Below are 13,691 nucleotides of genomic sequence, written 5' to 3' on the forward strand. Positions count from 1 at the left end.
AAAAAAAAAAAAATTCAGCTAGCTTACTATTTTTATTAAAATACACTGCTTCCATCCCTAAGTTTTGCACCTAGCAAGTAAACGTTCTGCATCTATTGTCTGCCAATTGGCTAGGGTTATTCTGTAGAAAGGCTATGGATCTCTTCATCTCTCCTTGTCTTCTTTTTTACCTTTGACTTGCACCACATCTGACTTATTTAGAAAATAGCAGTTTTATCATCCTTAATTGATACTCTTTATTTCATACCGTGTGGTCAGGCAGAGTCCTGATACTAAGACCATAAAGAATGGCAAGCAAGGTCTCTGATCAGGATGTAGCACAGCAGGAGTGAACAAAAGGCAAGGAAGCTCTAGGGTGTGAACATCTGGGAAGGCTTCAGGGAACTGGATTTTAAAAGAAGAGTGGGCAGTTAGCCAAATGGAGAAGAGAGTTAGGCTGTCCCAGTTGAACTGTGGGAGCAAAGACAGGCGAGCCAGCACATTCCAGCAGAGGGGTAAGTTTGAGTTTGGTGTAGCTGAACACAAGGGGCAAGGGTGGTTGCATCTGTTTTAGGAAGAGCTCTCTGGCAGACCCGTGGAGTATTAGACTTTTTTTCCTTTCTTTTTCTTTTTTTTTTTTTTTTTGAGACGGAGTCTCGTTCTGTAGCCCAGGCTGGAGTGCAATGGCACAATCTCGGCTCACTGCAACCCCCGCCTCCCGGGTTCAAGTGATTCTTCTGCCTCAGTCTCCTGAGTAGCTGGGATTACAGGCCCGTCCCACCACACCCGGCTAATTTTTTGTATTTTTAGTAGGGACGGGGTTTCACCGTGTTAGCCAGGATGGTCTCGATCTTTTGACCTCGTGATCCGGCCGCCTCGGCCTCCCCAAGAGTATTAGACTTTTTATTTATTATTTATTTAGAGACAGGGTCTTACTCTGTACCCCCAGGCTGGAGTGGCACATTCGCAGCTCACTGCATGCAACTCCACCTACCTGGCTCAAGTGATCCTCCCACTTCAGCCTCTCAAGTAGCTGGGACCACAGGTCCAAGCCACTGCTCCCGGCTAAGTTTTGTATTTTTTGTAGACACGGGGTTCGCTGTCTAAGATACTCGCAGACCTGCGCAGTATTAAACTTTTGAAGCTGGAAGTAGGGATAGGCTGTTGGTTGCCTGGAAAGCAGTGCACAATTACAGACAGAATGTGGAAACCTCTGCGCTTGGAGGCCCAAACGAAGCAGGGAAGCTTTGCTTTAGTGCTTTAGCTAGCAGCATTCTTTTTTTAGGATCTCAGAACCTACTTTTTTTTTTTTCTTTCTGTCCTGGGTTGTTTACCCTTTCCCTTTGTCCCCAAGAGACACTTACACCTTTATCAGAAAATTACGGTTTATTTCCTGAGCATCGCGGGGATTGGTTGGGGGTATTCTGTTTTGGGGTTCCATTGAGGCCTGTGGCTCAAAGGAAGACATAGAGGCGCTGCGCTGCACAGGTTTAATCAAGCAAGGGCTTGATTGAAGGCTTCATTCCACCCCCGCCCCAATTAAACCACACACACAGAGTTAGAGGCTCTGACACACCCTGACAGAATAGCCTCAGGGATGCCAGGAATCCCCCCGCAACGGCCACTGGCGTGTCTACGCGGGCCAAGAAACACAGGTCCCAGGCTCCTTCCTGGATTACGCCCCTGCCCCGCCCAAGGGTGAAGGGGGGCGGGGCCAGCCGGCGCCCTCCGGGTGGGCCTTGCGCCAGGTCAGGTCCGGCCCGGCCCGGCCCCATGCCCCGGCGGCGTCGGTGGGCGGGGCCTCCCTCAAGGCAATGCCAGTAACGGCGTCAGGCCCCGCCCCTCGGGGAGGCAGGGCGGGTCGGGAGCGAGCGCGCGGGCTGGGCTGGAGCCGGCCTGGTCGGCAGCCTAGCCCGGCGCAGTGAGCGGAGCGCCTGGGCGGCGGCGGCGGCAGCGCGATGGCTCCTGCCGCGGACCGGGAGGGCTACTGGGGCCCCACGACCTCCACGCTGGACTGGTGTGAGGAGAACTATTCTGTGACCTGGTACATCGCCGAGTTCTGTGAGTGTGGCCTGAGGCGGGGAGCGGGGGCGAGAGGGCACCGGGCTAAGGAGACGCCATGTGAGGAAGGCAAAGGGCGAACCTGGCCGCGAGGGGAGGTGCCAGGCCTGGCCCCGGAGCTGGAGTGTGGCGCCCAGGGCCAGCGAGAGGCCGAGGGAAGCGGGCCGGGAGTCCAGTGTGTCGAGGGAGGAGTGCTGGGGTATGGGTGGGCGGAAGGGGGCCTGAGGATTAGGGGGGCGCAAGAGCAGTGGGAAGTGGCGAGCCCCTGCTGGACCTAAGGGGGAAAGCCTGAGGAGCAGGGCTGGGAATGGGAATTCTTGTCCGAGGGCGGAGTGGGGCCAGGCTAGGAGAGTGGAGGACCCTGCCCCTTGGAATGAGGGCCCAGGACACCTGCTCTGCTGTTGCCACCACTACCTTAGCCAAAAAGGGACCGTTCCTATCTTCGCTTTTTCCCCAGTCCGTGAGAATTCTACCGTGTTTCCCTTCCCTTTTCTGTTCTTATTAGACCTCCTCGCTAACCTCCAGGGAACAGTTTTACCAATCTGAGATCTGAACCACCCCTACCCCCCAGGATGTCTTCAAGTGCCAGAGGTCATCTGCTCTCTGAGTATGATTATTCAACTGTCATCTTGCACCAGTAGTCGAAGGCATCTTGTACCTAGTCTGTACCTTCTGCTCCTGCCAGGCTCCCAAGAGCACAAGGGACCAAGTCCCTGCCCCACTCTGTCCTATCCGACTGTCTAGGAGTCAGGGGTCATTTGAGGACACTGCTTCCACTGACTGGACCTTCTGAGGATTTAAGAATTCTTCTCTAGCTGCTGCTCTGTCAGGCACTGCTGGCCAGGTTGGGCTTATTCTGTGTGTGTGTGTGTGTGTGTGTGTGTGTGTGTGTGTTTCCTAGATGATTTTTCCTGCCAGGCTAGGAAAAATCTGCCACTTCTTTTTCTATCATTTAATCAGGTTTTGAGAGCACATTATCTGATCCTTCTTTTACATACCTGCTTCTGGCAAAGTGCAGAGACTATCCTTTGGCTAAGGATCACTGCCTTCTTTTAGTTGGATCTACTTCTCAGGACATGAAGTGAAACTCTTATTACCTAACCTTCTCATTGTTGAGTTCTGCTCCCAGGCATCTGTGCATGGCTTTGTGGGAAAGAGGTAAACATATCATGACAAGTGGTCCTACTTTATTCTGTTCTGATAATTGGCTAAGTTTCCAAAAAAAAAGAGAAAAAACACTTTTTGCAGTTTTCAGGACTTTAGTACTATTCTCTTATGACTGTGATTTAGGCTGAGACTCACTTTTCTTGAACTATTAGTTTAAATGAATAATTTTTACATAATAATAAATATGGGCAAAGGAATCCTTTGTAATGCAATTACTTGGAAGCCCACATGTTGGCAAAGGAAGCACTTTACCAGTTTGTTAGATCACTTTGGCAAGTCCATGCATGGTCCAGAGGACCATGACAATGAGGGAAGAGATGAAAACCATGCATTCAAAGTTGGAAATGTGGAACATGGAAAAGAGAAACTCAAGAGTCCTCAAATATTGGATGGGCTATCATATAGAACAGCTAATTTTTTTTTATTAGAATCTGGAATTAGGGCCTATGGGCAGAAACTATAACAGGGAAAATTTTGCTTCAATGTAAGGAAAAACCTTCTAACCAATGATATGGGAAAGGTTGACTTAGGGGACAGAGGGCTTTCTGTCACTGAAAGTGTTAAATCAGACATTGTTGAATGAACTCCTGAATATTTTCAGAGGAAAAAAATTAGCAGAGAAAAGGGGCTGGCCTTAGTTGGTCTTTAGATTCTTTGCAGCTTTATGGGTCTACCTAGATAATAATGACTCAGTTTACAACCAAGGTTTTGGATTCAAATCAAAAGAAAAAACTGGGCTGGGCATTGTGGCCCATGCCTGTAATCCCAGTACTTTGAGAGGTCAAGGCAGGAAGATCTCTTGAGGCCAGGAGTTCGAGTTCAGCCTGGGCAACATAGTGAGATCCTGCCTCCATAAAATATAAAAAATTAGCTGGGCATAGTGGTTTGTGCCTGTAGTCCCATCTACTCAGGAGACTGAGGTGGGAAGATCACTTGAGCCCATGAGTTCAAGGTTGCAGTGAGCTATAATTGTGCCATTGCACTCCAGCCTGGGCAAGAGTTAGACCCTGTTTCTACAAAAAAAATTAAAAATGCAAAGAGAGAAAACTGGCAGTTAAGTCATGTGGACTATGAGAGAGCAAGATACCGTGTTCTGGCAGATAGCTCTGAGAAATGGGAAATGAAATTTGTTCTCAGTGTGCTCAGAAGAGGAAACTGCGCAGACTGCAGGGAGGGTTTTTACATAGGAATCAGAGGGGTTGCAAGAAGAGGATGAATAAATGTTGGCAGCCCTTTGCACATATACCTTGGGAGAAAATCGTCTGGAGGAAGTTGAGGTCAAGTCATCTTACCATAGCAAGTCATCTTACCATAGCAAGTCATGAGTATCTATAATAGTATATCTTGGACCAAGAGAATTTGTTCTTTGAAAAATATGCTTATTAATAATAATATGTTTAAAATGTGTTTAAAGCAAATGCAATTTTAGCATCATGATAGTATTTACATTAACGATAGTATTGATGATAATATTAAGGATAGTAATGGCAATAATAGCTATTATCTAAGTGGTCACTATGCGCTACACTTTGCTAAGCACTTCATATATCTTATCTCTTTTGATCTTTATAGTAATTCCAAAAAGAAGGTATTATTGTCCGCATTTCAAAGATAAGGAAATTGAAGCTCTAGGAAATACTTTACCTAAGATTAGAGTAAGTGATGTAGAGATAGTATTCACACTGAGGTCTGACTCTAAAGCTACTATCCATGTTACTTCTCCATCATTACTTCTATCACACATTCGTTGTTTTTCTCTTATATTCAAGAAAGGAAGACAGATATGAAATACTATGGTATCACAGAGGACAAAATGACCAACTATTCAGTTTACTCAACTATCTTTCAACTATCTTTCAGCATTAGAATATATGTATTTTAGGGAATAAGGAATAGTTTAGAGAATTGCATATTCAGATATGGCAATGGTTCTCAGTCACTTTCAGCACCTGGAAACTGTCTTCCTGCATCAGCTAAGATTAGTTTAAATACCTTTTGTTTGAGCATATTATAAGGACCAGGGGAAAAGGTATCTCATTGTGAAATAATAAGCCCTTTGATGTGCCAGAAGTTAAAGGTACAGGTAGTCCATGCTTTGCATTGTAGCGTGGGACCATACAAATGACTATTTAAGTTAAAACCAGGTAACACTATGTTAAAAATCAATGGGAAAAGTTATGATTGTTCTGTGACCTTTAAAACTTTTTGTCAAACGTTGTAAACTCTCTTACTGTTGGTTATGAATATATAGGGAAATGAAAAAAGTAAGCATATTTATTTAGTATACTTTAAAACATTAAAAACATTGAGAAATAAACTTTTTTCTTTATAAAAATCACTTATCAGGAGTAATTTAAACAGTGCTTGCCTTTTCGTCACATAATTATAATATGGAATGAGTATTTTTTCTTGTTTCTTCTTAGTATTTTATTTTATTTTATTTTTCAGGCAGAGTATCGCTCTGCTGACCAGGCTGGAATGCAGTGGTGTATCTCAGCTCACTGCAACCTCCGCCTCCTGGGTTCAAGCAGTTCTCCTGCCTCAGCATCCCAAGTAGCTGGGATTAATAGGGACATGCGACCACAACTGGCTAATTTTTGTATTTTTAGTAGAGATAGGGTTTCATCATGTTGGCCAGGCTGGTCTCAAACTCCTGACTTCAAGTGATCCACCTGCTTTGGCTTCCAAAGTGCTAGGATTACAGGTGTGAACCACCATGCCCAGTCATCTTTTTTTCTTTTAAATTAAAACATTTTTAAAAACTTTTTTTTGGCTTTGTTTTTAGCAAGCTACATCTACACTAATGAAGGCCAATAGGTTTTGGGTTTTTCTTTTTTGAGACAGGGTCTCTCTCTGTTGCTTTAGCTGGAGTGCAGTGGCAATCACAGCTCACTGCAGCTCGACCTCCCAGCTCAAGTGATCCTGCCACCTCAGCACCGCATAGCTAGTACTACGGGTGTGTGTCACCATGCCCAGCTAATTTTTTTTTTGGATTTTTAGTAGAGATGGGGTTTTGCCATTTTGCCCAGGCTGGTCTTGAACTCCTGAGCTCAAGCACTCCTCCCATCTTGGCCTCTCAAAGTGTTGGGATTACAGGCATAAGCCACCATGCCCAGCCAGGATGGGTGCTATCTTTTCTAATCTGTACCACCTTCCAGAATTTATCCTTTGTACTTTTAATATTGTGAAATCTTTGTAAGAGTTCCTTTAATGCAACAATTTTTTTGTTAGCATCATTTCTCCTGGGACATCTTTATCTTTTTCACCACGACTACTTTATTCATTTATATTGATAAGTTTGCCTTCGCTGAGTTTCTCAGGCTGCATGTTTTTGTTTGTTTGTTTGTTTGTTTGTTTTGAGATGGAGTCTCACTCTGTCACCCAGGCTGGAATGCAGTGGTGCAATCTTGGCTCACTGTAACCTCCACCTCCTGGGTTCAGGCAATTCTTGTGCCTCAGCCACCCAAGTAGCTGGGAGTGTGCCACCACACCCAGCTAATTTTTGTATTTTTAATAAAGATGAGGTTTCACCATGTTGGTCAGGCTAGTCTCGAACGCCTGACCTCAAGCAATTCACCTGCCTCAGCCTCCCAAAGTGCTGGGATTATAGGCATGAGCCACCTTGCCCAGCATTTTTGTTTGTTTGTTTGTTTTTGAGATGAAGTCTCACTCTGGCCCAGACTGGAGTGCAGTGGCACAATCTCAACTCACTGCAATCTCCACCTTTCAGGCTCAAGCGATCCTCCCACCTCAGCTTCCCAAGAAACTGGGATTACAGGTACACACCACCATGCCTGGCTAATTTTTGTATTTTTTTGGTAGAGATGGGGTTTCACCATGTTGGCCAGTATGGTCTCGAACTCCTGGCCTCAAGTGATCTGCTCACTTCGACCTCGTAAAGTGCTGAAATTACAGGTGTGAGCCACTGCCCCCAGCCCCTCAGACTACATATTTAGAGTCTCTTGAATGGCAGTAGCGTCAGCATTCCTATGGTCAGCTATTTCTTCTATAGCTCTGTTTACATTTGATTGAAATTTTACTTCCAACATTATATATTTTTGTTTCTCTGCTACCCTTTCATCATTGTCGGCCAATTGCCTCTTTCTGTTACTCATTTTTGTAACATTGCACATAAGTTTATCACCAGGAGACAAGGAGGCAACTCAACTACATACTCTTTGCTTTCCGTGCATGAACTGAATAACAGGTATCACGTTCATTGTGACTGATCACCAACAGACATTGAAAGAAGTGACCTGGTTGGTCACTGATTGTGATATACTTCTGTTACTTGTATAGTGACTTGTGGACTTAAGATGTAGCAGTGAAGTTTGTATTATATTCATCATATTCAGCTACTCACACTTAGTATATAGTGGTAACTGAAATTTGAATTGTGTAATGGGTAATTGGTGTTATTTAACTAAACTATGATAACTGAAATTTGGGCATATTGGAAGCCTGCAAATTGAAGACTGCCTGTATATTTCTAATCCTCAGAATATTCCTATCAAGGAATATTAGGTGTTGTTACCCCATTGTAAATAGGAGGGTGCTGAATCTTGGAGAAGTTAAGTAAGCAGTTCATCATCATACAGCTATTAAGTAGCAGAAATGGTATTCAGATTTAGGTCTCCTAACCCTTTCTACCAAGACATACTATCTCTAGGAAGTAGAGTTTCAGATGCTGTTGATTTAATGGAAGAAATATTACCTAAAGGGAAATGGAGGGGAATTCTAAGCTTTACTTATAGCTTCATGATGTGAGCCATCATGCCCTGGCCAAATTTTCTTCATTCATTCTTCTGACAGTGTAAATTTGGATTACTTCTACCTCTTGGCTGTTGTGAACAATGCTGCTGTGAACATGGGTATTCAGAAAAGAATTGCCCAGTTAAAAATTATTCAGAATTTTTTATTTATTCAGCAGATATTTACTAGTGTCTATTTTGTCACTAAGAGTATAAAGCTTTATTTGAAGACAGCGTCTCTGTTCAAAGTAGCCAAGAGGCCAGATGTGGTGGCTCATGCCTGTAATCCCAGAACTTTGGGAGGCTGAAGCAGGCGGATCACTTGAAATCACGAGTTGGAGACCACCCTGGCCAACATGACGAAACACCGTCTATACTAAAAATATAAAAATTCACCAGGTGTGGTGGTGTGTGCCTGTAGCCCCAGCTACTTGGAAAGTTGAGGCAGGAGAATCACTTGAACCCAGGAGGTGGAGATTGCAGAGAGCTGACATTGTGGCACTGCACTCTAGCCTCGGTGACAGAGCGAGACTCTGTCTAAAAAAAAAAAAGTAGCTCAGAGGCCAGCAGGAGTATGAACAGACAAGTACAAACAGGCACATTCTTTCTTTCAGTTGAAATGCCTTCCTAAAACGTATTTGATCAAAGAATGTCCAAGAATTGACATATTATGAGAAAGGGTTTATCAGAGAGCTTATAAATAAAAAAATAAAGAAAGCTAAAAAATACTTGAAAATTCCCAATTATGATTTTTATGGGACCTATCTGAGTCTAAGGAGGTAACCTAGTTGGTATGACTTTCATGGATGGGAAGAATGACTGTTACGATCTTGTATGATCATCTTGCCATGTCCTTTTGTCTATGAGTAAGAATGATTCAAGCCAGGTATTGTTCCTTCTCATAGGTTTGCTGCCCTTCTCCCCATGCTATTCATAGAAGTGGGCAGAATGAAAGTAGAGCAACCCTGAGTCTTTATACCTTTACTATGGGATTCACTTAGATGAGGGAACGAGGTCTTTTCTTCCTTGCTGCTGCAGCACAAGACAAAAGCTTTAATCAGCTGCCTCTGCCATACAGGTATATGATGAAAGGCATTTGACTGCTTGCAGCCCTTTGCTATCTTTTGTTTCTTTTCCTTTTCTCAGGTTCCTTCCTACCATCCTCCCTGAAGAATAACCTCAAGTTAGTGAGCACATATCAGGCTTCTTTTTTGGTCTTGGAACTCTGTGGCCTGGTAGAGGTGACATCCCTGTCACATTAAGAAAGATGCTTCTTTCTCTGAAGATTATTGACAGGCAAGCAGCATTGCCTCCAAATTATAACTCAAAAGCATCATAAGTCAACTGAAGAATGAAGGCCAAATGAAAGGACAAATTGAGTGTACAAAAGAGTTTAGGTTTAATATATCTGTGTGTGTGTGTGTGTATGTGTGTGTGTAGCCCATGATTCCTGGCTCATAATTCCCATATCCCTTTTTAGAGTCATTTATTATAATGTTGGGGCACTATAGGCCTCAGAGTAGGCCTCAGGAAACAGAATCTCTGTCTCTCTGATCTTCCCTGCCCTTCTTTCACCTGCCCAAAGCAGGACTCTAATCTGACTGTGGGTCACAAGACCCTCATTACAGAGAGAGTCCTGCCCCATACCCTGGAGGTAAGAATGCTGCGCAGAGGAATCTGAACAGATAGGCTTTGCTGGATTTCTCCATTCTGTCTATTAATATTAGATTATACCCTTTTTTGTCCAATCATATTTCAACATGGCTGTTTATACTTCAATTATGCCTATCCAATGAAGTCTGCATAAAAGATTCAAGAGGACAGGGTTTGGAGAGCTTCTGGATAGCTGAACATGTGAAGGCTGACAGAAAGGTGAACAAGAACTCATCCATATATTAGGAGGGTGCTGTACCCTAAATCCATAGGACAGAACCTCCTGTGCTCAGGACCCTTCCAAACCTGCTCCTGTGTATCTCCTCTTCTGCCTATTTGTAAACTTTAAAATACCCTTCATAATAAACTAATAAATGTGTTTCCCTGGGTTCTGTAAGCTGCACTTGTCCCAGCCCCAGACTTGGAACAGGTGTCTAAAGGAAGGGGGCAGTTTTGGGGACTGATCCCTCAACCTGTAGGATCTGACACTATCTCCAGGTAGATAATGTTGGAATTGAATTAGATGACACCCAGCTGGTGTCTGCTGCAGAACTGATTGCTGTAGAACTGATTGGGTTTCCCCACACACACTTGGTCACAGAAGTCTTCTGTGATGATCGTTGTGTTGTGAGAACAGAGGAAAAACACAGTTTGAGTTGGTTTTTGCAGACAGTATCCAAGTCAGACTGCCAGTTAATTGTTTTAGGTACTTTGATATATGTATGGTACACTGGAATGCAAGGAAAGGGTGCTTATTACAAACTTAAAACATAGATAGGTTCATAAAGCTTTTATAGAGTTAGTGCTGCAAGACCTCCCATGTAAGCTACTTACTCATTTTTAATTGCGGAAAAATACACATAACATAAAATGTATCATCTTAACCTTTTAAATGTACATACAGTTTGGTAGTCAGTAGTGTTAAGTACATTCACACTGTTGTGCAATCAATTTCCAGAACTCTTCATCTTGGGAAACTGAAACTCTGTATCCATTCCCCATTCCCTCCTCCTTCTAGTCTGGCAGCCACCCTTCTACTTTCTGTCTCTCTATATATTTAACTACTCTAAGTACCTCTTATAAGTAAAACCATACAGTACTTGTCTTTTTGTGAGTATTTTATTTCACTTAGCATAATGTCCTTAAGGTTCATCCATGTTGTAGCATGTATCAGAATTTCCTTCCTTTTTAAGGCTGTATAATATTTTATTGTATGTGGTTGCCACATTTTCTGTTTTTTGAGACAGGGTCTCATTGTCACTTAGTCTGGAGTGCAGTGGCACGATCATGGCTGATGGTAGCCTCAACCTCCTGGGCTCAAGTGATCCTCCCACCTCAGCCTTTCAAGGTGCTGGATTACAGGTGTGAGCCACCATACCCCTGCCTCATTTTTTTATTCATTCTTCTGTCAGTGTACACTTGGGTTGCTTATACCTCTTGGCTATTGTGAATAATGCTGCTGTGAACATGGGTGTACAAATATCTCTTCAACCCCCAAAGGTGGGACTGCTGGACCATGTGGTAACAGAGTAGCTGTTTTAACCTTTTCATTGTAAAGAAGGCTTTTAAATATTTTCTTTCATGAGTGCCATGAATTTGTTATCACTCTTGCATAAATTATAATTTATTATTACTCCTACATAAATTACAATTGTTAATGTACTTTATCCCTGTTTTAATTAATCAAAGGCACATGTAACTCACCAAGACAAGTTCCAGATACTGTTACCATGCTGTAATGATTCATATGAGATATAGCCGCTAATTACTTTAATGCATTGATATAAAACAAAACAGCATAATATTTTCATTACAGTCTTCTTGTGGATAAATGTGATTTTTGAAACATTAAAAATAGCCAACAGAAATAATGATAGTTAACATTTATGGGGTTTAATGTACAAAGTTCTATGAGTGTATTATCTGATAAGAACTCTTATTACAATCCTTACAACAACTCTTAAATTAGGTCCTGTAGTCCTATTTTAAAGACCTGGAAATTTAGGGCAGAGAGTAATCCCAGCTACTTGAAAGGCTGAGGCAGGAGTATCACTTGAACCTGGAAGGCAGAGGTTGCAGTGAGCCAAGATTGCGCCACCGTACTCCAGCCTGGGCAACAGAGCAAGACTCAGTCTAAACTTTTCCACTTTGCAAGTGGCAAAGCGAATATTTAAACTCATTCAGTCTGACTTCCAGAGTGCATCCTGATTCTCTCTTTTCTTGTTTTACTTTTGCAGTTAGCTTTTTGAGGTATAATTTACTTACAATAAAATGCATCTGCTTTAAGTATATAGTGTAAAGCAAAAAGTATCTGAGACAAGTTTCAGTCAACTTACAAGTTTATTTTGCCAAGGTTAAGGATCATGACCTGTGTGACACAGCCTCAGGAAGTCCTGAGAACACATGCCTAAGGTGGTTGGGTTACAGCTTGGTTTTATGTTTTAGGGAGTCATAAGATGTCAATCAGTACATGTAAGGTATACATTGGTTCAGTTTAGAAAGGTGGGACAACTTGAAGTGGTGAGTAGGGGGTACAGCTTACAGGTCATAGGTGGATTTAAAGATATTCTGATTGGCAGTTGGTTGAAAGAGTTAAGTTATTATTTAAAGCCCTGGAATCAATAGAAATCAGTATCTGGGTTAAGAGAAGGGGTTGTAGAGACCAAGGTTCTTATTATGTAGATGAAGTCTCATTGGAGGCTGCCCTTAGAGGCAATAGATGGCAAATGTTTTCCTTTTAAAAGATGCTAGACTCTCAGCTAATCTCTTCAGGATCAGAAAAAGACCTGGAAAGGGATGAGAATGCTCTATAGAATGTAAATTTCCTCTACAAGAGTCAGCTTTGCAGGGCCATTTCAAATTATGTCAAAGAAATATATTTTAGGTAATGTACTTTGATTTCTTTCAGAGGCTCGCTATTTATCATGTGATGGTATACTAGAGTCAGGTTGGAATTTTGTATCTTGTTGCTACAAAAAGTCTGTTCTGTCAGTCTTAAGATCTCTATTTTTTAATGTTAATGCTGACCAATTGTATGCCTGAATTCCAAAGAGTATAATGAAGCATATCTGACCCCTCTCTCTACCACCCCACCCTATCCCCCTTCATTCCTCAACTTTACCCCTGAAATCCTGGTATGGGCTGAACTTTTTTCTTTTTTCTTTTTCTTTTTGAGACTGAGTCTTGCTCTGTTGCCCAGGCTGGAATGCAGTGGCACAATCTCGGCTCACTGCAACCTCTGCCTCACAGGTTCAAATGATTCTTCTGCCTCAGCCTTTCAAATAGCTAGGATTACAGGCACCTTTTGCCTAGCTAATTTTTGTATATTTAGTAGAGACAGGGTTTCGCCATGTTGGCCAGGCTGGTCTCCAACTCCTGACCTTAGCTGATCTGCCTGCCTTGGCCTCCCAAAGTGCTGGGATTACAGGTGTAAGCCACCGCACCCAGCCTTGAAGTAGCCATTTAATTCCAAAACAATGTACTTAACTACCATACTACCTTGCCTTCCTCCCTTACCACTTTTTAAGATGCCAGTGAGTCCAGGGACCTTATGGTGGGAACTAGTGATCTAATGTTCTCATTTTACAAATAAGGAAAAAGACCTTAAGAAGTGATCTGCCTAAAATTACATTGAAAGTTAGTGATGAAGCCTAGATCAGAATCCACATATAGTAGTTTCTCAGTCTGCGAACTGATGGAGCTGAGGAGGATGATGTCATTATTGTTGATGTCATATTGATAATGGGTTACCAGATCACAGGACTTCCACCAAACAAAAAGTTTCTAATGAACTGTTTTATTATGGTGAAGATACCTGACATCTATGAAGTGTTTTATAACAATGGGCCTCAGACTTTAATGTGTATGTGAATTACCTGGGAATCTTACAAAAACACATTCTGGTTTAGTAGATCTGGAATGTGGCCTTAGAGCCTTCCCTCCCTCCCTCCCTTCCTTTCTTCCTTCTTGAGACAGGGTCTAACTCTGTTGCCCAGGCTGAAGTTCAGTGGCATGGTTATAGCTTACTGTAACCTCAAACTCCTGGGTTCAAGGGACCTCCTGCCTCAGCCTCCCGAATAG

General features: G+C 42.8%; 1 protein-coding gene across 2 annotated transcripts in view; it reads left to right on the plus strand.

Moving 5' to 3' along the window:
* Window positions 1-1,937: 1,937 nt before the first annotated feature.
* The window catches only part of ACER3 (alkaline ceramidase 3), a 170,971-nt gene continuing 159,217 nt past the window's right edge, over window positions 1,938-13,691 (plus strand). For both annotated transcript variants that reach the window (XR_010338372.1, XM_012469609.2), the window contains exon 1: window positions 1,938-2,040. Coding sequence is in view for 1 of the 2 variants with exons in the window: in XM_012469609.2 (XP_012325032.1) it covers window positions 1,938-2,040 (103 nt within the window). In the remaining variant the exon portion in view is untranslated. The remainder of the gene's footprint in view (window positions 2,041-13,691) is intronic.

Source organism: Aotus nancymaae, unplaced genomic scaffold (assembly GCF_030222135.1).
Source record: "Aotus nancymaae isolate 86718 unplaced genomic scaffold, 86718_ANA_hifiasm-v0.15.2.pri h1tg000059l, whole genome shotgun sequence".
Taxonomy (NCBI): Eukaryota; Metazoa; Chordata; class Mammalia; order Primates; family Aotidae; genus Aotus; species Aotus nancymaae.